Source organism: Urocampus carinirostris, chromosome 18 (genome assembly GCF_059441175.1).
Source record: "Urocampus carinirostris isolate Australia breed hairy pipefish chromosome 18, RoL_Ucar_1.0, whole genome shotgun sequence".
In the NCBI taxonomy this organism is placed as follows: Eukaryota; Metazoa; Chordata; class Actinopteri; order Syngnathiformes; family Syngnathidae; genus Urocampus; species Urocampus carinirostris.
In genome coordinates, this window is record NC_142366.1 from 3,823,719 (window position 1) to 3,849,627 (window position 25,909).

The 25,909-nt window shown below is 41.8% G+C and overlaps 2 protein-coding genes across 12 annotated transcripts; one reads left to right on the plus strand and one right to left on the minus strand.

The window, feature by feature from the left end:
• The first annotated feature begins 430 nt into the window (after positions 1–430).
• cacnb2a (calcium voltage-gated channel auxiliary subunit beta 2a) lies at positions 431–17,074 on the plus strand. Of its 6 annotated transcripts, none has more exons than XM_088321973.1 (13): positions 431–686; positions 11,832–11,951; positions 12,636–12,758; positions 12,838–12,974; positions 13,067–13,143; positions 13,214–13,347; positions 13,764–13,844; positions 13,944–14,002; positions 14,334–14,443; positions 14,587–14,738; positions 15,881–15,976; positions 16,035–16,199; positions 16,263–17,074. In XM_088321973.1, exons 1-13 carry the CDS (start codon positions 651–653, stop codon positions 16,851–16,853), a joined length of 1,881 nt encoding a protein of 626 aa, XP_088178099.1. In that variant the 5' UTR covers positions 431–650; the 3' UTR covers positions 16,854–17,074. The 6 variants fall into 6 exon arrangements, with proteins under 6 accessions (XP_088178099.1, XP_088178101.1, XP_088178100.1 ...); XM_088321975.1 differs by lacking the exon at positions 431–686 and adding an exon at positions 1,882–2,030; XM_088321974.1 differs by lacking the exon at positions 431–686 and adding an exon at positions 4,351–4,610.
• A 2,070-nt stretch (positions 17,075–19,144) lies between these two features.
• On the minus strand, positions 19,145–25,740 carry nsun6 (NOP2/Sun RNA methyltransferase 6). Of its 6 annotated transcripts, none has more exons than XM_088322592.1 (12): positions 25,484–25,740; positions 23,480–23,689; positions 23,111–23,266; positions 22,867–22,952; positions 22,689–22,795; positions 22,464–22,617; positions 21,762–21,843; positions 21,579–21,698; positions 21,365–21,509; positions 21,156–21,301; positions 19,572–19,697; positions 19,145–19,515 (listed from the first exon to the last, which is right to left on the minus strand). In XM_088322592.1, exons 2-12 carry the CDS (start codon positions 23,528–23,530, stop codon positions 19,339–19,341), a joined length of 1,350 nt encoding a protein of 449 aa, XP_088178718.1. In that variant the 5' UTR covers positions 23,531–23,689; positions 25,484–25,740; the 3' UTR covers positions 19,145–19,338. The 6 variants fall into 6 exon arrangements, with proteins under 6 accessions (XP_088178718.1, XP_088178717.1, XP_088178719.1 ...); XM_088322591.1 differs by having other exon boundaries at positions 23,480–23,692; XM_088322593.1 differs by lacking the exon at positions 25,484–25,740 and adding an exon at positions 23,917–24,186.
• Positions 25,741–25,909: the final 169 nt, after the last annotated feature.

Here is a 25,909-nt window from a genome sequence, read left to right on the forward strand (position 1 = left end):
ATGACTCGTTTGTAATATTCTCCTGTCAACGGCCATGCTCTCAGCATACCACACCGTGATCCTAGACTGGAGTCCAAATTGACCAGGGACAACAAAGTTTAAAGACATGACAGAGCGGTGGCGATGGTTGCATCTAGTTTCCATGCACAGGGGCGCTATGACAACAATAAGATTGAGAGGGCATACATCTGAGAGCCTCGAAAGATAACGGTTTGAATGGCTGATTCCTGTTAAGGCAAAGTGGTACCAACCTGCCAGTTGGTAAAGAGCCCCATTCTTCATTGTGAATGCTCATCCATCTATAAGCTCACCCTCGGGAGCCTGGCCACGCAAAACCGCAGAACGATTGGTGGCATGCCGAGGCTCAGATGGGCGGGGTTAAACCTGCTAGGATTTTTCATATTCATACTCATTAGGAATACATAAGCAGTCGCCAGGTCATTGCCTGCTGTCAGGAGGAAAAACTTTGCCCAGATTTAGGAATCTTTTTTTTCTGGCGAGGTTTGGATTCCTTTTTGTCTGACTGTGACGTCCTCTGACAGATGCCAGGCGATACGGGTTCGCCAGGAAGTCCTCCCGCCTGCCACCGGTCCCACAACTAGCGGTGGGGTCTTCTGAAAACTCCTCTCAACAAGGCATTTCTTGTTGCAATGCTCAAACACTCCAAGAACAAAAATGTTTCATGGGTAAGCAGAGTGTTTGCAATGTGTGGAAGATTGTTTGAGGACAAGTCCAACAGATTATGTTGGACTTTGATAGTGCATTTCCGCTGTTTTTTTATGTTCCTGTGCCTCATGGCCTTTTCCGTAGAGAGGCTTTAGAGATTTAACTATTATATAACTACAGGCTACTACATGTCCACTTTATCAAATCTGCTAGCCGCTTCGCCAACTCTGATAGCGCTGGGAGGAAGTTATCGGCAAGTTTGGAATTCTCCCCTGACTCCAAAGTTGTTTGGAGTCACTTGTACTAGATATAGCACATTTTCATGCAGTCCCAATTTTATGTATTTACTCTTTGATGTGTTTGACATATAATTCTTTGCTAGTGCAGCCGGATCAGGAGAGATTAGAGGGAGAGTGGCTTTGCAGGGATGAAATCAGCTACTTTGGCACATGGGGCTTGCTCAAAGAGGACAAGATAAAGTTACAGTTCTCAATACATTTGAGTTTATGTGTATACTTCACCTGGTAATATGATGGTTGCATGATGACTGTCAACTTTGACTGTAATTTGCAGGTATCAACGTAAATATGTATTTATTTCATGGGAAATTATTTTCCGTCCACCGCATCATTAGCGATGTGCTTCGGTCTTTCACACCCAAGGCAAACTCTGCTCCACTTTCACCCCCTTTCAGTCCTTCTATATGGCGCCTATGCCATGCTGCTGTCCTCACACTGAACTTGAATGTTTCTGGCACTCAAAGATCTGGAGTCGGTCCTTTCATTGTTTTTACTTTTTGTCTCGGATTGATTACCAGTGAAAAGGTATGCATGGTCATGATTTTGACGAATTCCTACCGCAAGTGTGCAATTGTTCACCAATAAGTTTAATGACTTTGAGGACCATGGTCAAAGACGGTCATTGCTGGGCAGATTATTGCACCAGATGTTACTGTCATGTCTGTCTGTTAGCAGCTATACAGCACAGAATCACAATTAACTCTCAGTCTCTATTAAGCTTTTCACTGTAGACAAAATAAAAACATGTTTGTTGCATGCTGCTTTTTTTGCTTCCAATCTTCCTAGTTGAGTGCCATCTAGTCAACCACGCAACAGATGTGACCCTATGAAATTAAAGCTTAATGCCCGGCACGCGGGAAAAACGCTTCAGAGCGTGCCTCAGCCGCCTCCACTCCACACTAGCTTTGTGACATTGGCTGTTTTCTCCATTTTTATGTCACTTGTGTGACAGTTTTGCATCTTGGCGATTTGCAATTCTCTTCACGGTCGTAGAGGAGCAGCAGATTAGCGACACCGATTGTTTCTGGCGTTTGTTGGAGGACGAGCATGTCCAAGAAGCAGAAGGTAAAGCAAAACTAGGACAAGGATACAAAAACTTATTTTGTTTACCTTTGTGAATCACATCAAGATTTACTTTTGAATTTGTTTTGCTGTCTTTACAGTATGCTGAAATAGGCCTTGTGAATATTATTTTAACTAGAGCTGAATAGAAGCATGTTTTTGTATGAACAACCTCAAATGGTAAACTAATTCAACATCACTAATCTGCTGCAAAAGGAGTAAAGTACTTTTATGTACTCAAAGATAAGCTTTCATTTTTGCTTTTACACTAAAATCCTGGCCCTTTGCCAATTCTGATAAATCTCCTTACAGAGAAAAAGCAATCATTTCAAAGCGGGTCTGGGATCAAGTAGACACAAGCGATCGTCGGGGGTTATGTTGTGTGCCATCTAGATGCTTTGTTTTACACTTACTTACCTGTCCATTCTCTCCTTCCTTTTCTTTTCTGCCCCCTCCCTCTTTATCTTGAATGTCTGTAATTAGAGATAGACCGGCGTCTCAAGTGCCGTGGCGTGTCCCGTATCTTGGTAACCTCATTCAGATGCTAGCTGCTGGCCCTGGCGGGTTTTGTTTGTTGCCAAAACAGTCCCTTCGGACCAATGCAAAGAATTTCCATTCGTAGTTCAATTTGAAGATGAAACCGGCATTTTTAATAATGTATGACATCAGTACTTAAGTCTTGTGCCCCTTACCAATTAAGAACATTTGTCTGAACATCCTAAATTGGTATCATGTTTAGTCCGTTTCAAAACAAGCTATAGTAGTATAAAAGATCATTACAGAGGCAATGCATTTATTAGGGTAGCACATTTAATCCCAGTGTATAGGTTTTAATTTTTGTAAAAGCACTCTTGGCAAGTCTGGAGTTGGCTGTTGGAGAACACCTCGGTGATGGGTGTGTTTTAACAAATGTTAAAACCACGGCTTGTTTCAGATTACTTGGTAAAGAAAACAGTGCTGTAGATGCCAGAATACATGTTTCCTTGACTTAGATAGCAACGGAACTAAATAAATCAGTGGTGTCATGCATCGGTTGTAGTTTTTGCACTTTTTCACATTGTCCTTGGTCTGAGCTTGTCTCGTTGTTACCCGGATTAATTGATTATTCCTGTTTGTGCTTTTGGCAGTGGGAGGCTGCAGACTGTTTACATTAATCGTGAGTGATTCAGGAATTTAAATCTTTGCCAACAATGTAAAATCTAGCATTTCGGCTGGAGATGGCCATGAAGCTAAAACTAGCTGGCCAAAGTAGACTTCTGGATAATTTAGATGCCACATTTTACATTAACAGGTTTTATCATGGCTAATTAGCACGTGACTTCTGGACATAAGTTTATTTGCATTGTTCAAGGGCATTCATGGCTTGATTTTTAAGTCCTTAACGAGCAACAGCAGCTCCTACTTCTAGTCACACACTCGGCATGTGGCCTTTCCTCCCTGGAGCCTTGATCTCAATTTGTCTGACCTTCACTTGAGCACTACACACGCTGATTCGCCTCACAATGTGTTAAATCCATTTGTTTCCTTTTTTGGGAAGAATGGGGAAACAAAATCAATCTGGTTTAAGATCAGGTAATTGTGCAAATGTGTAGTCCTGTGCAGTCCTTTGAGACATTTTTGTTATTAAGGGCTATATAAATAAATGTGAGCTGCTGTGCCTTTTGAATCCATTGTTTTGTCTGGCGCTAGCTACGCTTTGCTTTGTCACGTGCCAAACACACACCCTGCAACATAATCCCACAGGGGGTTAACCCTGATCAAACCCAATATAATCTAGGTTTTAGTCTGGACCACCCGTAAAACAACTCACTTTTGCAAAGGGGAAAATACAAATCTGGCTTTTTGGTTGTAGTTTTTGTAATACTAGTATTTTTAATTCAATTGATTATGTGACTTTAGATTGAAAGAATTCGGCATCAGGCTAACAATATAGCCTTTTTGCCACGTCGTTATGAGCAACACTTGTGTCATTACCCTTGAGACAAATGGAAAACTTTCAGCAGCCTATAGTTACCATGACCATCTTGGCATTGTGTGAAGCAGTTAATGACTTCCTGATATCTCTGTTGCACCACGTGTTTCACCATACATAGATAGTCAGAGGGTGGGGGTGGGCGTGCACAATACACGTAACTTCTTCATTAGCAAAGTGGAACTTGTGTAAAATCCGAAGATGACACAGGCATAAAAAAGCGTCTGCTGCTTTCTGGAATTTTCAAGCCAGCCCTGTTGGCCAGAGATCTTCCTTGCTTACTTCTTATGTGTGAGTGGGGGTGGGAGGGACAGAAGTTGAGGAGGAAAAGGGTGGGGGGCTTGTTTTTTGGTCTGGTGGATGGTTGCGGCGTTCTAAAGGAATATACTCCCAGCGTGGGAAAGACGCTTGTTCTCTCTCTCTGGCTGTAAAGTAGGCCAAAGGAGGATTGAAAAGTTTTAACTCCTCTCACAATTTTTGAGGGGGGGGCTTATACAGAAGCAAAAAACGGCAGAGGAATTCCTGTGTTGCGCAGCAGAGATGGGAAGCCGCTGAGATTTTTTCCCCTCCCGGCAGAAATGTTTCACTCGGCGAGCGAGGACTCCGATTTGGTGAGTTTCAGGAAACTTTTTCTTGAGTTTCCTTCTTCTTTTTTTTGTAAGGGGAAGGGCTTGTTAGAATTGAGGTTATTAGGGCACTTTTCAAGAGGCGTTATCCCACGATTGGACTTGGATTTCTTGAATGCAATGGGATTGAAGATATGTACACATAGAAACTGGATGATGATATGATTTTTCTTCCTTTTGTAGTGGGAATTTCTTCTCAAGCTTCTTTTAAACTTTGTCAATACGTGAACCTAGAAGAGAGAATAACCTTTGCCTTACTACAACTATGACTTCAGTGTTCCCGCGGATCCTTGAAAAGTCTTAAAAGGCATATAAATTATCGTTCCAAAAATATGGTCTTGATTAGCATTAAAATTTCTTAAATCTAATTTAGGAAAGTCTTAAATATGTGAACACATTAAAACGATTTATTTTTGTTTGAACTAAAAAGATTTAGTAACATTTGGGGCGGCAGTAGCTCAGGAGGTAGAGCGCTCGTCTTGGGATCAAGGGATCTCAGTTCGAATCCTGGCTCGTCTGTGTTACATGTCGAAGTGTCCTTGGGTAAGACACTGAACCCCTAATACCCACAATAAGCAGGTTAGCGCCTTACATGGCTGCAAAACGGTAATATTATTTCAATCGGGCCTTTCAGAGCAGACTTAGCAGTAACCCACAATACACAGCAACTTGGGACAGAGACCTTTACTTTGGACAATGGGAAAGTGGTAATTTAACCCAAAGAACATTTTTCACCATGGCTAAAAGCTGTACCAGGCAATAGCAAGATTTATTGTGTGCAAGAAACTTTTGTGTGCGGGTTTTTTTTCACGTGTCTCAGTTGTGGTGTTTTTGTCGACTTGGTCTTTAAATTTGATTTTGAAATGCATTTAAAAAGTCCTAGAAAGTATTTAATTTAACTTTATTTTAGCTGTAGGAACCTTGGACTTCCATTAATTTAAGCCTAAATATTATTGAAGAAAAATAATCAAGATTCATATTGAAACAGTAGACCTTAAAGACACTTGAATAAGAACGATAAAGATGCTCACAATAGAAATTGTCTGGATCTGAAACCCAGGAATTCTTTATTTCGAGACAGACCTGCTAACCACTTTTCACCATGCTGTGATTATCAAATTTCCACCATAAAACCTATTCTCTGGTTTACGACCCAGTGAAGAGTTAGGCGAATTACTAAATCTCTGGTCTTTTCTCAAAGCAATAAGTGCAAATGATAAATCAACGAGTGATGTCACACATGCTCCTTTGTACAGTCCACATGCAGGGTTGGGTAGGGTTACTTTAACGCGATTTCTTTCAATTACTTTTGGATTACTCCAATACCAAATATGCTAATAAAAGACAAAATAAACTAAATATGAATAAAATTACTAAATTTTGTGCAGGCTTAAGGAGCAACGGAATACATGGAACGGCAAAAATGATGTTGGCAAGCTTTTTGGATTTATTTTCATTTTGTTTCCGTCGCATTTTATGTTAGTTTTGCCGGAGATCAAAGAGATCAAAGCCAGGAGAGAAAGCTTACCACGTGTTGTGAGTCATAATTGTATTCATATTTAGTTTCTTTTGTCTTTATTAGCATATTTGGTATTGGAGTAATCCAAAAGTAATTGAAAGTAATCAAGTTAAAGTAACCCTAACCAACCCTGTCCACATGTAATAAAACCAATGATGCTGAAATCATGAATCTCAAACACACTCCCGTTTGTTGCATGTTACGTTTCGCTGAAAACTGCTAGGTCGCCGCTCTTAGCCAGCAATCATCAATCATCTGGTAGTCTTACGCCATGAAGCTGCCGGAATATTGATGACGCAGGCGCAAAATAGAAGTGAAGTTCGCCTGCCGCCACATCCCCTTAGGCCTCCTTCTCTCACATAACCGTATTCTCACCATCAGTCCTCATCCAATTATAGCACGCCGTGTCCACCAAAGGAACGAGCTGCTAGATAAAGAAGATCCTTGCAGTGAGGGGATTGACTGCTAATGAGAGCAATGCCCCATCAGTTACAGCAGCCGCCAGTCGCGCCTAATATTTATTAACCTCCCGTAATTATTTCATAATACACTGCTTGAAGTGTAAAACTCTTTTCATTAGCTTTTATATTGTTTGCTTTTTCAAGAGCAAGTTGGTTTCATTGCCTCCTCTAAAGATGATTTGATCTAAGTTTGATTTAGAATGGTGGTTGTCAAAAAATGCTACTTGACTTTCCAAGGTATCTTGGTATGTGATTGACAGTCACCAAACCCATCACGGCTATGGCGCAATGCACTTACCTAATGTGACGGCCCTCAGATTGCTGGCTATACACTTTTCATAGACTTTTTGGTGTCACCTTGATGTCTGGTGTGGCTTCGGTCCATTATTTTCATTACCCCACCCTCTTCTCTTATCCGTTTGTTTCCAGTAAAGTGCACAAATGCTTCGCACTATTCTTGCTCAATTAATAGATAATTTCTGTAAATATATTGTGTAGATTCTATTGAATGACTTGAACAAAGATGGAGATGTGAACAGATGTCAGGGGAGAGAGAGGCAGCCCCAGAAAAAGTCGGTGACTGTGATGCAAGCTAACGCTACACTTCTTCATTATATGAAGAGGGTCATTCACAAGCTTTCACATACTGTAGATCTGATTCCACTTCCTTGGGTCATAAGTCATATACTGTAGTTTGTTCTATTCTAACAGAACCAGCGGCATGCCGCCGCAGCATGTTAGTCATTCAGACAGGACTGCAACTTGAATGGATGGATCCATAATGGTGGTGAAGGGAGACCATTGTTCTAGTTGATTTGGCCCTAACCCCCCCAATATGTCTTTCACACATAAAGTCATGTCATTCTTGATAAACGACTGAAGGAGAGTTGAACTTATTCAGTACTCCATACTCTTTCTGTTCTTATTTATATAAAAAACAGGTTTGTTTCTTTGATCGGAGCAGAGAAACAAACGGCAGCTCAAAAAAGTGCCTGAAAGGTAAACTAAGTGTATCAAAGCAGTGTCATACTGCATATCTGTTATCATTAGACAAAGCAGAGTGGCCTGAGGACCCTTTTGTCCCAACAAGTCCTTGTCTCTGGTTTCCTTAGCAGGATTCTCCAATCCACATATGGTCCCTGCCTTCTTCACACAGCTTGATTGCTATCTAACTAGGGACTGAGATCATTGGATTTGCACTTAAGCATTTGTCCATGATAATTGAGTGGCTTAAAGTGGAATACGTTTCTTTTGACTTTAAAGATAATGGGACACCCGTTACCTTTTAAATCCTCTTCCTTCAAGATTTGGAGCATGTTTTGAAATTTAGTTTATTCACTCTGGGGATTAATAAGTCCCAATAAACCAATACCCATTGCTACTCTCCAGCTTTTGCTTTTCTGTTAGAAGTGTCTTTTTAACTTCTCCAAGTGAAAACTCATGCTGATCAGATGTGCTAATTATGCTAATTCAGTTTTTGGGCGGCTTGAAGTCCTCAAGGTGCAAATGGCGCCCACAAAAAAAGGCAAACGTATTTTGTCAGCCGACGCTCCCACACCGGATGACCTTCGATCTCACGCAGTCTTCGAGGACAACGTGCGTCATCAGCATGGCGGTGGATACAGTTTTAGCAGCTTCGCTCAGCCTAGTCCAGTGGCTCCTAAATGGAGATGGTAATGTTTTAATTAATGGCGCTTTAGTTATTCTCATTTGTCCTGTGTGGCTTTGCGATGGTCCAAGAGGAATCTCTGTGATTATCATTTTTTAAAAATACTGTTAATGATTTAAAATGGAAATACAGAACATCTGAAACCTAACCATAAACGTTCAATTCTTCATAACCACACAAAAGAAGCAACACATGTATTCACACAATTTTTATTATTTAGCTGTTTAACCAATCAGCGAACAAATGCGTGTCTATCTCTGCCCCACACAAGAAAACAGTATGTTGTGCTACTTTCGAAAAAGAGGGGAGTGTTTCATTTACAGACCATCTGAGAAAGAGGGACTACTTAAGTTTTATATTTTCAGCAGATATTTTCAACAAGGCAATTGTGTTGGGGTGACGTATCTGCAGAACGATGTTGTAATGAAAAACCATACTCCACTAGTTGCGGTTGATTCCGACCTTGTCATCGATGTCATTTATGCCGCCGTAAAAGGAAAAAAAAACCTCGTCAATGAGGATATAGCGCAACATCCTTGTTATTTGTTGAAGCAGGTGTCACTCGGGTGCAGGAGGCGTTGCGCAATAAACACACCAGGCAGCTCCCCGCAATGCGAGCAGATGGATGCAATGTTGGGGGGTAACTGAGGGAAAAAATGTGGGTAGTGACTGGGAAAGGGGAGGAGGGGTGGACAGAGACAGAGAGGCAGAATCACTGAAATAGCACAAGCGAGCTTGTGACAAACGCAGAGAGCCAGAGCTTGCGTCAGGGTGGCGGCACCTGCGATGCTTCATTAGAAGAGTCTGGACGGGATCAGCTGTTTGCACGCCAAGCGGCAACAGAGAAGAAGACGTTGAAGACGTTACGGAGATGGGAGGATGGAACTCATCCAGGGAGTTGGCACCTGCTGCAGCCATCTGTGAAGATCAAGGCTGAGATCGTAAGGTGGCTCCTGTGGATTCCTCAGTCGGGCTCAACTGCGGCAAAGGCGAAATGACAGCGAGCAGTCGTCCACGGAGCCCCTGCCTCGTTTCTACCTGTAGCCAGTGCAGCCGAGGCGTGAAGTTGACCACAGGGTCCGATCGTGGAGCAGGTAGCGGCACGGGACACTGAATGAGCAGCGTGGCTGATGAAGGCCACCTGGGTCCGCCTACTGAAAAGAGCCAAGGGAGGTCGCGTCAAGAGCTCAGATGCCTACGTAAGACTTCAAAGTTGTTAACCTGCTCTTATGATCTTGAAGGCTGAATGCTCCTGATGATTCTGCTGGTTTGGGCCAAAATGTTGCATAAAGTTTACATGAGGTTTCTCAACGTTTTTCTTCCGAACTTGGGGGACTGATACTTTTTGTTGTTGGAAATAATGGAGCAGTTGAATTTTACTGTCTTTATTGTCATTGATATGATTTTAGTCATGTATGCACCGATTTTAGACGTGGCATAAGAGAAAAGACTCTTGGGATAAATAGGCAAAAATATTAACAACGTAACAACTTAGAGCAAAGGTGTCAAAATAATTTTCACTCAGGGCCACATCAGTGTAATGGTTGCCCTCAAGTGGCCTTATATAACATATGAATGTAACTAAATGTAGTTGAAATAATTGTAAAACAGCTACTCATCCTACATGTAAAATAACTTAATATTCATTCAACTCCCAAATATTACAGTACTGTTGCGTTCAAAACTTATGCTACACATAACATCAGTGTTTCTCATACAATTGAAAGTCTGGCAGGCTGCGAGAGTCTAATGAGTCCCCACCAGGGTCTCAAACTCATGTCAAAAAAGTTTTTTTTTGTCCTCTCACTGATTGATTAATATAAGTGTTTTTGTCCACTGAGCAGGCGAAGGACAGCCTAAGGGGTTTGGCCTGCCGCAGCAGCACATTGAGCACAACAATGGTTCAAATAAGATTGGAATACGCAGGACAAAAAGGAAATTAAAATAAACTAGTCAAAAGAGGAAAATTATCATTAATTTGACTCATTTCAACGATATAAATGACTCAAATATTGTGCAAAGCTTAGCACTTTGTGTTCCTAAATGCCAATATTATATCTTCTGGATTTTACTTAATAAAAGATCTGTTCGTTTGTATTCAAAATGTACTATATTTGCTTCTGGGTTCGGGAGTGTGTGTGTATGGGGGCACACCCCCGGATCCGCCTTAGACTGTCCACCCACCGGGGTCTCACAAAATTCTATTGGAAACACTATGATGTGTTATGAACTAAATATAACAAAATCAGAACATTTTTGGGCTACAGTAATATATTTCTCTAATCCACTCATTGGCTTTCATATGGAAAGATTGTCGTAGAGTGGCGCAAAGCTCTGATTTCGTGTGGATCGTAGTCTACATTATTGTGAGAATTGTAGTTTTGGTCAAAAGCACTCTTTACACAACATCTATATTTAGACACTCAGACATTTTAAGCTCTCTTAAATGTGGCCCGCGGACAATAAGTTTGACACATGTGGCTTATTAACTGAAATTGGTTATAATAATAGTGTAATCAAAAAAAGGTGCATCATAATAATAGTGCAATGAAAAGTAGTGCGATAACCTTTCAGCATTTTTAACACCATTATGGTGGGTATGAACTGGGCTTTGACATGAAAGTCAACCATGCACATACTACTGCAGTAGTAATAAACATTTGAATTTTCTTGTGAATGACTGACATCAAATACTGTAGTCTGAAACTTTTATAAAACATTCTTCCTTTTGATGCTATTTATATGTTCAGAAGGTAAGATACTGTACATGCTCAATAGGATTCAGGGCTGTGTAATAAGTTTCACAAAGTTTTTTTTTTTTTCAATGATATGACAACGCTTGCATAATGAGAAGGGCTGTCATCCCCGAATGGGGTAACAGACAAGGGAGCGATGCAGCACTGTGCGCATGTGACGGCTGGGTAATTCTAATGAGGCAGTGCGAGAGAGGGAAGCTATTTTTATCTCAGACGGCAGCGTGTTGTGGTGGTGCAGTCAGTTGAATGAAACCTCTCGTGGGTGGTAAACTTGCGTACGAGATTCTATGCTAGGTATAAAAATCATGAAAACGCAGAACATCACGATTCATAATTTTTATTATGACTGCGTCATATATTTAGTTTAGTTTCCTACATCAATTCTTGTTTAGACTTTTCTTTTTATTTCTTCATTTTGTTTTCTTAACTAAGTTTACTATTCATTTGCCTTTTTTATTCAGGCATTATATTTCCTCTTATTTGTGGTCCTTTTTTTTCCCCACATAACTTGTATTTTTTTTTTCAGTTCTTCTTTTTTGTATTTTAAATATTAAAAGGTTCACCCCGTCCCTATATTTGTACAGTTAGAATCTATTCAACATTTAATACACATTGCTTAAGAGATCTTTGAATTTACCATAAATGATCCCAGTTTGTATATCTTCTACATTTTTAGGCATCCTGTCCTCTTTGTATTTGTTTAATTTAGTCCAGAATTTTGCTCAGATTAAATCTTTTTTTTTTTAATGTCACTAAAATAATGAAACATGCTTCATAAATGACAGTTGTGTGGGTCCGCAGGGTTCGGCCGATTCCTACACAAGTCGTCCATCGGACTCTGACGTGTCTCTGGAAGAGGACAAGGAGGCAGTGCGCAGAGAGGCTGAGAAGCAAGCTCAGGCACAGCTCGACAAGGCTAAGGTGGAGCAGGGATTTTTCTTTCCTTCAGTAACTCTTGTGCACATAATTAATCAATGCCTTGGTGTTGAACTCATCTACAGTCACAAATCATAGTTATATACTCAATTCACTCGGGAGAGTGCAGACCTCCTCAGCGCCAAAACAAATTTGAATGTGCGTCAATTTGCACACCGCCACTTGCACATGCCAGGATTTTCCCTTTAAAAACGGCTGACAATTTCTAGATGTGGAGCAAAATGGAACTGTAGGAATTGTATTAGAGGCGTGCAGCTTTAATCGTGTATAATCTCTAGTTCCAATTCAAGTTTTATTTTAAGATACAAGATTGTTTTTTGTGCAAACTCAAGTTAGGAGATTGTAATATTAAAAGCTCTCTTTTCTTAGTCACTTAACATTTTTAAGGTTATTTTCTCACTTCACAACCTTAACAAAATAACTCACCCACAAGAAATGCAGTTGATTTTGAGGGACCATGTTGATTTATTTTTAATATACAGTTTACTGTTTATAAACCTTTGTAATGGGTCTACTCATTCTTTATTTATAAACATGGTGCAGCAGATTGTAGTATATTATCAATTCTAAAAGAAAAACATTTAATGCTGTTCAGGAAACTTTCATAGTAGCAGGTGCTGTTTGTAGGTTAGAAAAAAGCTTTAAGATTTACAGATCTGCTTTTCGCAGACAAAACCAGTCGCATTTGCTGTGCGCACGAACGTCCTCTACTGCCCGAGTTACGATGACGATGTCCCTGTCCCCGGCATGGCATTGTCTTTCGAGGCCAAAGACTTTCTCCACGTCAAAGAGGTGACAGCCTGATCATACTGCTGCATTTCCCACTCAAACAAATCAATTAGAGCTTTTTTCTCCTGTTACTTTTTCACAGAAATTCAACAATGACTGGTGGATAGGGCGTCTGGTGAAGGAAGGCTGTGAGATCGGTTTCATTCCCAGTCCGGTGAAGCTGGAAAACACTCGGATGCTTCAGGAACAAAGAATCAAACAGGGCAAGTTCCATTCCAGGTAAAAAACAAAAACAGAACAATCAAGCACGTGAATAAAAAATAAATTGGAAAAAATTGGTGTTGAACTATCTCATTTCCATCCTGATTCAGCAAACTCGGCGCAAACTCTTCCTCCAGTTTAGGCGAAGTTGTTTCCAACTCACGGAAGTCCACTCCTCCATCGTCTGGTAAGTGTCGCTCTAAGGCAAAGTGACGCTTGCTTTTTCTCTCCCGGTAATTCTTAACCGCCGTTGACAGCCGTTGACATAGATGCTGCAGGCTTAGACCCAGAGGACAATGAGCCACCAGTCATCCTGCGCTCCCCCCGATGCAGCACAAATACTGTCACGTCCCCCTTAGCAAAAGAAAAACGAATCCCTTTTTTTAAAAAGGTAAATTGTTTGACGGCCCTGCCCCTCGCTATTTTGCGTTTTCCTTAGCTGACCACTGCCGCGTTGTCTTGCACCACCAGCTAGCACGTCTATTCTTCTTCTTCACTTATTTTTCTTTCTCTCTGCTCACTGCAGCCAAACAGAAGCAAAAGTCGGTAAGTTGGCCTGTGTGCTGACTCACATTTTCTACTCTGGCCTGTTCCCAGTAACATTGATTTATATTTCTAGTTCTATTTTAATTATTGTAATGTTTCACACCATGCCTTTTTCTGGTACTGGCTGAAGCTTTCATGCCATCCATTCTATGCCCTGAAATGATTATTTCATTTATAAATAAAATGTTTCATCCCTTTTTGTTGTTTTTCTAGATGATATAATATGTTTACATCATATTTTTTGTTCTTCTAAATTTTAAGGCTGAGCACATTCCTCCTTACGATGTTGTGCCTTCCATGCGGCCCGTAGTTTTGGTTGGACCATCCCTGAAGGGCTACGAAGTAAGTTTTAATAAAATAGGAATGATGAGAGCAACTAATAAAAACATTTCCTGCAAAATGACTGAAGGCTTAAAACCTTCCATTTTCATCTTCTTACAGGTGACTGACATGATGCAAAAAGCTCTCTTTGACTTTTTGAAACACCGATTTGAGGGGCGGTAGGTTTTCATTTGGCTTCCTTCCTAATTCCTTATCCCCCCTTTCCTCCTGGCCAGTGAGTAACAAGTTGGCCCGGGGAGACACCACTGTGTCGCTGCTTTAAATAGGCATGTCCTTAATAGGCCATAGTGGACTTTTTTATGCCCGGTGGGATTCTGGTTCTTGAGCGTGGGTCTCAGCTCGAGCAAGGGACATAGAAACGTTATCGGTGCACTCGCATCTACGCAGGTGTTATTTCTAATATAATTAATTCCTGTATTTGTACACAACGTTACACTATGAGATTATGTCACTTGTCCCGATCTGATTTTTTTCTTTTTCTTTGGGCAGAATCTCCATCACTCGTGTGACGGCAGACATCTCTCTTGCCAAGCGCTCTGTCCTTAACCACCCCAGCAAGCACGCCATCATCGAGCGCTCCAACACGCGCTCCAACTTGGGTAAGACGCTTTTACCGGACGGAGCGACAGTTGATCATTCCAACCAGTTTTTTAGTATTATTGAAGAAGAGAAAATACATATCTTATATTGGTTGGAAAAAACATATTCCTTTATTTAGGTCATTTCAAATATACCTTTCTAGCTGAGATCCAGAGAGAAAGGGAGCGCATCTTTGAGCTAGCTCGAACGCTGCAGCTCGTCATCCTGGATGCAGACACCATCAACCACCCGTCGCAGCTGGGCAAGACGTCTCTCGCCCCAATTATTGTCTATGTCAAGATCACATCCCCTAAGGTGATCTTATTACAATCGTACTATATCAATAATCAATAAGATTCCTCTGTTTTAGACCAATATTTGTCCGCATAATCAATATATTATGCACTGTACCTTTTATATGTATAAACAGAGACCACTCGCTACTTAGTGCTTCGGTTATTACTGGTTCACTCCTTCACGGATTTTTAAATGATTTGATTTTTTTTCTTTGTTGTCATTAATATCATGTACTGTGCATTGTGTTAACGGGGACAGATCAAGGAGGGTGCTCTGTCTATGTGCGTGTTTGTAATAGGCTGATGTGACTCTCTGTATGCGCTACTCTGATAGGCTGGTGTAAGCTGTCAGTCAAATAGCTGGCGGGCGCTGCCTCCATAAATAAACTGCAACATAGCGATATATAGCTTTAAGCGACTTGTTACATTGAAAATAAATTCATCAATCCAATTGGACTCTAAGGAAAGTTTTTTTGTCACAGTCGTTTACTCACAGTTGGTGATGATGTAATCTCAAGGAATCTTTAACCCTTTGAGGGCCTTTATTAAGGTGCGACACTACTTTGCGGATTTTACGGTGGTTATGATCCCCATTACCCGCGATAACCAAGGGATCTCTGCATATAATCTTTTTTGTCTTATATGCATAGGTTTTCTTATTTTAAGATAAACAAAATACTTCAAGTACATAAATATCTACCATCTGCCATATGAGAATTTCTTTACATTTAATATTTTTGATTTTTTTTTCGTATCAAGAAACGACTTTCAAATATATCAAAATAAGAAAACCGTTACTTGGAATAGGCAACATTTTAGAGCAAAATTTTGAAAGTAATTTAACAAGAAAAATATACTAAAAATGAAACTTTCCACCAGTTCACTTAAAAGGTATTCATTACAGTGTAGTTAAAAAATAACCCCTCCTTAAAATATAAGCATTATTGTTGTTTCTCTATTGCTGTTTACATTTACTATAACATTGTAAAACTCCTGTAAAAATAACAAACTCGGAACAAAATAGCATCCGCTTGGAATTGGGTAACCTGACTCAAAGTGATCAATTTTCAGTGTATTTATGTTGATGTTTTTCTACTTTCCGTCCGATAATTTGTATGCATCCCTATTCCGAACAAACTATTGATGGGGAATTACCTTCAGGTGCTGCAGAGGCTCATCAAGTCACGAGGCAAGTCTCAGGCCAAACACCTCAACGTTCAAATGGTGGCAGCTGACAAGCTAGCGCAGTGCCCGCCGGTAAGGGGACTTTATTTTTTATCAAAAGATTATTTTAACCACATTTTCCTATCCCCAGGAGATGTTTGATGTCATCCTGGATGAAAACCAGCTCGAAGACGCATGCGAGCACATGGCTGACTACCTGGAGGCTTATTGGAAGAGCACTCACCCCAACAGCTGCGATGCTCCTGACCCGCTGCTGCCCTCCGCTGACGCCTTGCCTTCCTCTTCTGGAGTACAGGTACCATCATAATCAGTCTCTGTGGAACTACAATGTTTTTGTAATTATGATTATTGTATCTAGAGTGTTGGTGTGGAGCATCGAGCTGACAAGGCGATATTGGAAAGGAAGGGCTCCAGGGAAGACCACCAACACAATCAGAACCAGGATGATGCAGAGGAGGACCATACCATCAAGGAGGAGCACCCCTTGAGGACTGAGTCATCAAGGAGAGGACATCATGGCCAACACTGCTCATCCACCAGAACTGAACACCATCACCGACATCACCATCACCACCACCACCGAAGCCGGGGTCTACCCCGGCAGGAGACGCTGGACTCGGAGAGCCCCGAGAGGCGGGAAAGCAAGGACATAGCTTACGTCGAGCCTCACACACAGCTCCTCCACCAACAGCAGCAACAACCGGACGCTAACCATGATGTAGAAGATCAGGAAGACCTTGGAGAACATCAACAAGTCCACCGGGACCACAACCACCATCATCATCACCACCACCACCGCTCTAAAGAACGTGAACAGGACCACAATGAACGCAACAAGCAGCGCACTCATCATCAAAGGCCTGCACGGGACCACCATCACTATGACAGGGAGCCCAAAAAGAGGGGCAATGCTGGGGAATGGGCTCGAGACTCGTACATCCCCCAGTAGACTACATTAGTACTACCAAGGATCCATTTCTTCCCCTGCTGTTGGGCTGCTACACTTTCAAACCACAGCATCCTATTTATGTTCACTGCCTTCCGCTCTTTCATGGCAGCGATTCTATGATGTAGATACAAGAGAACGGTGGACAGAAAAGTCTACACACTTCTGTTTAAATGTCACGAGAACAACTGTCGAGTAAGCCAAATAAAACTTGCACGCATTAATTTGAGTAAATGAAAGGTACCTTATATATGTTATGTCGAAGAGTCTTTGAGCAAGACACTGAATCCCTAATGCCCCCCAATAAGCAGGTAGGCGCCTTGCATGGCTGACTCCGTATTCGTGTGTGTGTGAATGGGTAAGTGTGAAGCACATTGTAAAGCGCTTTGGGAGGTCTTCATTGACTTGAAAAGCGCTATATAAATGCAGACCATTTATCTTGAACAGTGATGATGCACATACAAATTTCCTGGAAGGCTAACTAAGACATCTGAAATCAGATCCAGGGTACTTTGATTAATCTAGGGTACCTTTATAGTCCTATTATTTATTTACTAATAATGAACACTAAAACTTGGTGTTTCAAATAGGGGTGTGTAGACTTTATATTTCCGTAAATATGTATCTATGCATAGGTCCTTGATATGCATGAATGTTCACAAATATGCATATTTGATAAAAAAAAAAAGCATGACTTTTTTCAAGTTCTGAACTGTGCCTTTTTTATTTTACCTCCAAATATGTGCAGATGTTTTTTTTTTTTTTTTTTCAGGCTTCTTTCCAGAGTGTTTGCATAAATTTAGTTTGTACAGCTTCACAAAGAAGGCAAAATATCGACATATGATTGTAAACCCCGACCACTTGGCAAGAAGATAAAACCTCACAACAGACATAATAACACAGGATAATCAGGTTGAGAGAATCCACAAAATTTAGCTAAACTGGTAACAAAATAGGGAGTCGCATGACCTCTTAAATGCGTATTTGAAAGCTCTTTGAACAGACGTGTTTCTTTTTGTCAAACAGCCAGGCTGCTGAATCTATAAATAGTTTTTCTTCTTTTTTCCCCTTGCTCTTAAAAATGCTACTGAAAAATTGAGGTGGGCTCACAGGGGCTAGCGTCAAGACAACGTCACTAGCGGAGGATAGGACGGAAAGCCGTGTCTAAAATAACCGCTGAGCTCTCTGGTGTTTTCCTGGGAATCCTGCCAGCTAGAAAAACATCCATCAATTGGATGCGCCGAATCTATTTTCGCGGCATCCGATAAATTGTTAATACCTCTTGCCGCTTCCTGGTTTGCGCGCGCAGGAGAGGGATCCGCCATCACTGTGGAAACAGTGACATCACTGTCGTCATGGAGACGTTGTCGCATTTGACTCTTTTCTGTTTATGTGGATTAAGTTACCTTAGGAAAGGCAGCTGGCTTAAGGGGCAATGTTAACATGACGCAGCAATTTATTGACACCCATTTTTTAAGAAGTATTAAAAAAAACTTATACCTAAAAAATAGAAGTATCAGAAATTCCAAAGTGCGGCTGATAGACCAGAATTACATTAAACAAAATCTGACATGTATAATTACAACAAAATGCTCCTACCAACGTTCACCATTTATGAATAAATAAAGTTGTGTTCGAAAAGCACATTTACCATGCTGTTTTTTTCCCCGAGTTTTTTTTTTGTACTGAAACCCTAATGGTAGTTTTAATTTCATGCGCCTTTCAGCCTTATGTATACAAAAAAACAATAAGCCTTACAGACCAGAAATACAGTTGATAATATCCGACTTGAATAATTGTAATGAAATGCTCCTCCATATAGTAACCATCTATGAATGAATAAAGTGAATTTAGTTCTGAAAGCATATTTCGTAATATTTATGTTCCTTTTTAATTTTCTAATCTATTTTTAATGCAACCTTCGCTCCAACTGTAGCTTCAATTTCACGCAGTTTATAGTCCAGTGCGCCTTGTATATGAAACAAATAGCTCATGGAGGATTATTTTAAGGGTGTGTCTTATAATCAAGTTCACTTTGTAGTCCGTAAAATAAGGTAGTTCGAAATCAGTCAGCCTTTTAAAAAGGTGGCACAATATACAGAACACATACAATTTAAATCAATATGTCTGTTAGAAGCATACAAAGTCGCACTTGTCAGAAGATTTGACATAAGTTTGGTGAAAAAAAAAAAAGGATTTTCAGTGCTAATACATTGGAGAAAGTTTACACAAAACGGTTTGAAATTCAATTTTTCTGGTAGGCTTTTCCCGACAAAATTACACAGGTTTTTCACTTTGAATTTTGCAAACATTATTTTACTCTCTAAAACCATTTACATTTTAACAGGGTAAAAAATCCTATATCCACAAATGTGCTGAAAACAAACAAACTCACCGCTTTTATTTACCAAGTGTTGTCTCCACCTAGTGATCTGACACACACATAACATAATTATCAGTCTGTTTGCTGAGCATCTCTTCAAACGAGTCACTTTTTCTGAAATTTAGCAATGAAGAATCCAATTGTGTCCCAGTTCGCCCGGTTCTCGAGGGGCTCCGTGGTGGTGGCGGGCCATCTTAACTCGGGTCGGAACCTTTGGAGGAGACAAAGCTGCTTCGGTGTCAGCCCTGCGCCCGGAATGCCCTCGCCCCCCAAGTGAGGTACCTGAACGGACGAGCCGATCAATGATGGGACAAAAAGTGAGTCATAGGTCTTCTTACCTGGGGAAGTAGATTGAGTTCTGGAAAGGTGCGAAGAGCCCAGGCCACCTGTTCTTCGTTTTCTGCTAGTGTTAGGGTGCACGTGCTGTACACCAGGATGCCTCCGCGCTTTAAAGCACGCACCCCCTGCAGGTATAAAAACACACATCAGTTGAGGGACATATCTACCATAGGTGCCCAGGATATAACAATTATCTGTTCTGACGTGGAAATCGCTAATTGAAATTTGTGTATAGTAGGGGTTAGAAACCTATGCTAATTAGCTAATGCATTCTGAACCCTTTGTACGCCCAGATTAAAAAAATAATAAAGAATAGTAAGTACTACTTATGTGTAATATACGTGTGTAGGGTTAAATACAAATCTAGAAAAATATACATGTAAAGGTAAATCTATATTTTATTCACCTTTGGTGTGACATGGCTCCAACTGGTTGAGTAGAGTAGCGGGTGGATGCAAAGGGGGGGGGGAAGAGACGGTGGATTCGAACTGATTTCCTAACCTCCAAGGATTGCGACGACTGCCATTCCCTTCGAAATTTTCTACTTTAATCTCTTCCGCATTTTTAATATTAGGCTGACTGGTGCCAAGGGGGCGCCAGCCTGCAAAAGTTTGGGAACCATTGGTGTAAAATATGTACACATTCAAACACGCAATAATGCAGACAAATAAAAGAAAATCTGTCGAGAAGCATCTGCATCGATAGAGGTTGCTTTTTGCTAGCTGTCCGTTTAACCCCATAAAACCTGTTTACAAACACAGAATAGTAAAAAATGTTTTTTCCAGGCCGTTGAGCCACCTAACGTGTGATTCACATTCATCTTTTTCGGCCAATTGCAGGCTGTGTTTTGCCCTGCTTTAGCTTTTGCGAGTCTGTAAATGCTACAAAGGACCCGCTTCCTTAACGCCCGAATAACTTAAGTCAATAGTGACTGAGTCAAATGATGATTGACACATTGGTTAGAAAATGAAACGCCAGTGTATATATATATCCCAGCGTACACCGCGGACTTGTTCGCCTACAGGGCAAAATCTAGTCGGCGGCTGCTTGCCTTAGTTGCGAGACCTTGCGACTCAATACAACTCCATATACAAGGCCCACTGTATATTAAGCCTCAAGGATCAGCTTTAAAAAAAATAAATAATGGCTTTTAGGTGCGCTTTATAGTCGTGAAATTACGGTAATCGCAAGCTTCTCTTCCATGGTTATGAGGTTTTTGCTTCTCCCTCTAGTGTCATTGCAAAAAAATACAGTACAAAGAAATCCACTACTGTAATGCAGAATCGCAAAGTCTTTACGGAGCACACGAGTTTCAAAATTAAATGACAAGAAAGGTTTTGTCAGAGGTAATTCAGCCGATAGCATATCGGTATTTTCATGACGCCGTGATGCACCCAATAGCAGACCAGCATCTTATTGAGGTCGACCACTAGTAGAAAAGCATCAAAGTGTTGTGACCCTACATGTGCATGCAAATAGCATCTTATTCTCCTCCGTAAAGTGAAAATGTATGGTGGGATCGCCATATACTGGAGGTCTGTATATCACATACTTTAGTTTAAATCATTACAACAAAAACATACTGCATGGAAGAGGCTTCTTTGCAAAGGTGGATAGGAGCAAATCTCCTTTAAACTCCAAGTGCTCGCCATGTTTGGCCTTTGTCCGAGGCCACTGCAGGGGGCATCCAAAAGCACGCGGTCGAAGCTTTCTGGAGGGAAGGGCGGCCCTGGATAACAGGTAACAGCGAGTTAGCCTACAGCTTATAGCGTTGCGCCGGCGGCAATGTAACCTTCTGCGTCTGTTACAGCATCGTTGCTTACGACTTTCGTGCTATTGAAGCAAAATGCTTTAACGCATCGCAACTGCAGTTTCTCTGCATTTTGGTGAATCAGATGCAGTTTATTGCGGATACGGTCCAAGGCTACCACTTCACCCTGAGTGCAAAGCATTGATTTCAAAAAATATAAATTCTAAGGGAAGGCAGAGGTCGTTTTGCAGTGTACCTGATCTTCCATGAGGGCGGCAATGTGGCATGTCTTCCCGCCCGGGGCGGCACACATGTCCAGGATACGTTCTCCGGGACGAGGATCAAGGACGTGGCCCACAACCACAGATGGAAGGTTCTGGTATAAAAAAAGAGCTGTTACTGCTCTCCAAACAGCTGATAACAACTCTTCTGATGTTACCTGTAGGAAAGCCAGATGAGGCAAGACTCCATCGAAGGAGGGACTCCGATAAAGTGGCTCTACCATCCGCACACCCACGCCCCTGAAATCACATGGCACAATTTCAGAAGAAAGAAAATACACATTAAGTGAGTTGACAACTTTCATCCATGCATCCATCCGTCCATTATCTTCCGCTTCCTGGGTTGGGGCAGCCTTCCCAGGCCATTCCAGACATAATCTCTCCAGTGTGTCCATGGTATTCCCTGGCTCTTTCTGTCCAATGGGACATGCACGAAACACCTCATGAATCCAGGGGGCATTCTTATCAGATGCCCAAACCTCAGCTTGTACCTCAGCTTGCGTTGGAGAAGTGGCTCTACACCGAGTCCCTCCTGGATGACCACGTTTCTAACCCTCTCTTAAAAGGAGAGCCCAGCTACTCTGCAGAGGAAAGTCATTTCAGCCGCTTGTATCCTGGATATTGTTCTTCCGGTCATGACCATATGTGAGGGTAGGAATGTAGATCGACCGGTAAATTGAGAGCTTTTCCTTAACGGCTAAGCTCCTTCATCACAATGGAATGGTACAGCATCCGCATGATGGCAGACACTGAACCCATCCTCTTGTCGATCTCACGTTTTGACAACTTTCATTTTTTTGTCTGTCCTTTAATAGATGTTCAATGTGAAAAAAAAATTAAACAAAAACACTTTGAGATACCTGATGGTTTCCTCTGTGCTGAAAATTCTGGCGCGGTCCATTTCGGCGACGCCGTTGCCTACAAACGTCTGCTTCCCGTCGAAGCTGAAAGCCCCCCTGGTGCATTTTCCCTCCACATCAGAGAAAACTGACACGGTGTCCCCAATTTTCAAATCTGTAACACAGATACTTAAAAAAAAAAAAAAAAGAAGAAACATTCTGCTACTTATTTTATTTGCTATTTACGCTTGGGGCAGGCAAGTATTCCAGGAGCAAAGACTTGAGCGCCTCTGAGCACGGCGTTGCCACACTGCGCACCTGCCACCACCTCGGAGCTGAGCTGCTGTACACATCTAAAAATTTGAAAAAAGGAGGTCTTACTTTCGAAACAACTTAATTCACATGAAAAGATGTTTGCTGCTACCTCGGACCGATCACAGGGATCAGGAGTACATCCAGAAGGTCTGGATGTGGGACAATCACCAACTCGTCCTCAGATTCAAACGTTTGCTACAAAAAAGATAACACAACAATATTAGACAGTTGTTGACACCTGTTTTTCACACCGTCCTCCATCACACCTGATTCAGCTAATCAACGAGCACTATAGAAGCCCTATAACGATTCATATTATCAGAATCACGTTTGTTGAAGGACAGATCCCTCACCTTGTTTAGTTCCTCACTCAGTTTACTTCTTATGTTGTCCAATGGTGCCCGGTGGACGCTGGCCCGGACGCAGGTGTAGGAAGGAGGGTGTGACAGGCAGGTGAGAAGCGTCTGAAAATTTTGTTCAGCTTCTTCATGGCCAATGGACGCCACCAACTTGTTTGCGTGTCAGGACATGTCAATGATGAACATAGCAAATCAAAAAATGTATTTGTTGAGCACTTTACAGATATCAATCCATTTTCTTCTGCTTATCCGGGGTTGTGTTGCGGGGCAGCAGCCTTAGCAGAGACCCCCCTATCCCCAGTCACTTCATCCAGCTCATCTGACGAGATCCCGAGGTGTTCCCAGGCCAGTTTAAAGACTTACCTTCTCCAGTGTGTCCTGGGCCGTCCTCTGGGACTCCTGCCGGTAGGACATACTCGGAACACCTCCCGAGGGAGTCGTCCAGGAAGCATCCCAACAGATGCCCGAGCCCCCTCAATTGGCTCCTGTCAATTCGAAGGATCAGCAGATGTACACTGAGTCCCTCCCGGATGACCGAGCTTCTCACACGCTCTAAAGGAGAGACCAGCCTCCCTGCTGAGAAAACTCATTTCAGCCACTTGTATCCGGGATATTGTTTTTTTTTTTGTCATGACCCACAGTTGATGACCATAGGTGAGAGTAGGAACGTAGATCAACCAGTAAATCTGGAGCTTTGCCTTTAGGCTCAACTCCTTTATTTACGAAGACGGAACGGTACAGGGTCCGCATGACAAAACACGCTGCAATGATCCAACTGTTGATCTCCTGTTTTAACCTACCCTCACTTGTGAACAAGACCACGAGATACTTGAACTCATCCACTTGGGGCAGGATCTCATCCCCGACCTGGACAGAGCATACCACCCTTTTCCAGCTGAGAGTCATAGTCTCGGACTTGGAGGTGATGATCTTTATCCCGGCCGCTTCACACTTCGCCGCAAACCGCTCCAGTGAGAGCTGAAGATCACAGGTTGAGGGAGCCAACCATACCACATCATCAGCAAAAAGCAGAGATGCAATGCTGAGGCTTCCAAACCGGACCCCTCCTTCCCCAGAAATTCTGTCCATATAAGTGATGAACAGAATCGGTCAGAAAAAGTCTGTGTTACCCTATACTCCCGGGTGAATACCTCACAGAAACGGCCAAATGCCTTTTCGATGTCCACAAAACACATATAGAGCAGAAAGGCAAACTCTTATGCACCCTCAAGGACGCTGCAGAATGTGTGCTTTACACTGTATCACGGCCCGAAATAAACCACATTGCTCTTCTTGGATCAGAAATTCGACTTCCTGACAAATCCTCCTCTCTAGTACCCCCAAATAGACCTTACCAGGGAGGCTGAGCAGTATGACTCCCCTGTAGTTGGAACACTCTCCGGCCACCCCAGAGGTACTGTCCCCAATGTCCATGAGATTTTGCAGAGGCGCGTCAACCATGACATGCCCACAACCTCCAGAGCCCTAAAAAACCATGAGCGGATCTCATCCACCCCTGGGGCCTGGCCACCAAGGAGCTTTTTAACCCCATCAACCCAAAATATGAGAGCCCAACTCAGAGTCCCCAGGTTCTGCTCTGTTAGAGTGTTAGTGGGATTGAGGAAGTCTTTGAAGTATTCTGCCCATGGCTTCAAAACGACCAGGGTCGAGGTCAGCAGCACCCCATCTCCACTTTACACAGTGTTGATGGCACACCGCTTTGCCCCTAAGATGCCGGATGGTGGACCAGAATTTCCTTGAAGCTGTTTGGAAGTCGCCTTTTATGGCCTTGTCAAAATCCTCGCATGACCGAGTTTTTGCCTCGAAAACTGCCGAAGCAGCATTTCGCTTGGCCAGTGAATACCTGACAGCTGCTTCCAGAGTCCCACAGGGCAGGAGGTCCATATAAGACTTGACTGCATCCCGATTTATTGTTGGGCATTAATGCAAAAACGCGAGCATTAACTTGCAATCTGTATTAGTAGGCAGGGGTCTCTAACCCTCAGAACACCTGGGTAGCCTGCGGACAGGTTCTGAAAATAGCTTACTGTGATTTTCTTGGAAAAACTATTTATTACTTGCATGATGTTTTAGTGATTATGGTTATGACATTTATTATATTGGTTGACGAGTAATATTTAGTGCCTACCATTGGTACAAAAACATTCAATAAAAAAACATTAATTTGAATAATAGACGAAAATACATTAACTATCACACCAGTGTTAAATTTTATAAATATTCATAAAATTGTATGTATTTTTGTCTTGTGGTTTTCTTTCGTATTAGACGATATAGTGCCATCTAGTGGTAAAATATTACACAATGTACCTTTATTTGTCACGATAGAATATTTTAACAACATACCTCCTTGTTTAAAAAAACTCCCCGTAGGTAATTGGTGACGTCGGGCCTCAAGGAAATTCTCGGAAAGATCGACATTTTGTACGTTACGAATTTGGGGCTTACAAATTGGTCAAATTACACTTTAAACACACGCCAGAGATGACTATCCTCGCGGTGAGTGTTAATTTACCCCCATTGCTCAGATTATTGCTATATTAACACCCTTTCACGCACAGCACGGGTGCCTCATCCACTTTCGTAAACGTCACCGTGGCAGATCTCGTATTGACTTTTAAACCTCGCGATACAACGAAATACACCCGATTGTATTTATTTACTTATTTCTTTGCGCGGGAAAATACTCTAAACCTTTTAAATCACACTTATTTTTAAAAAATGTGACGGAAAATCATTTGAAAAAAAATCTGAGTTATTTTAAAGAAAAAT

Bases quoted from the DNA above. Each gene is read 5' to 3' on its own strand.
- cacnb2a (XM_088321972.1), top strand. From the start codon at position 9,405: ATGAAGGCCACCTGGGTCCGCCTACTGAAAAGAGCCAAGGGAGGTCGC. The intron at 13,348-13,763 runs GTAAATTGTTTG...CTAAATTTTAAG, and splicing joins GAATCCCTTTTTTTAAAAAG to GCTGAGCACATTCCTCCTTA. The intron at 16,200-16,262 runs GTACCATCATAA...TATTGTATCTAG, and splicing joins CTTCCTCTTCTGGAGTACAG to AGTGTTGGTGTGGAGCATCG.
- nsun6 (XM_088322589.1), bottom strand. From the start codon at position 25,558: ATGTCGATCTTTCCGAGAATTTCCTTGAGGCCCGACGTCACCAATTAC. The intron at 22,618-22,688 runs GTAAATAGCAAA...TCTGTGTTACAG, and splicing joins AATACTTGCCTGCCCCAAGC to ATTTGAAAATTGGGGACACC. The intron at 21,844-22,463 runs GTATCTCAAAGT...ATGTGATTTCAG, and splicing joins AGCACAGAGGAAACCATCAG to GGGCGTGGGTGTGCGGATGG.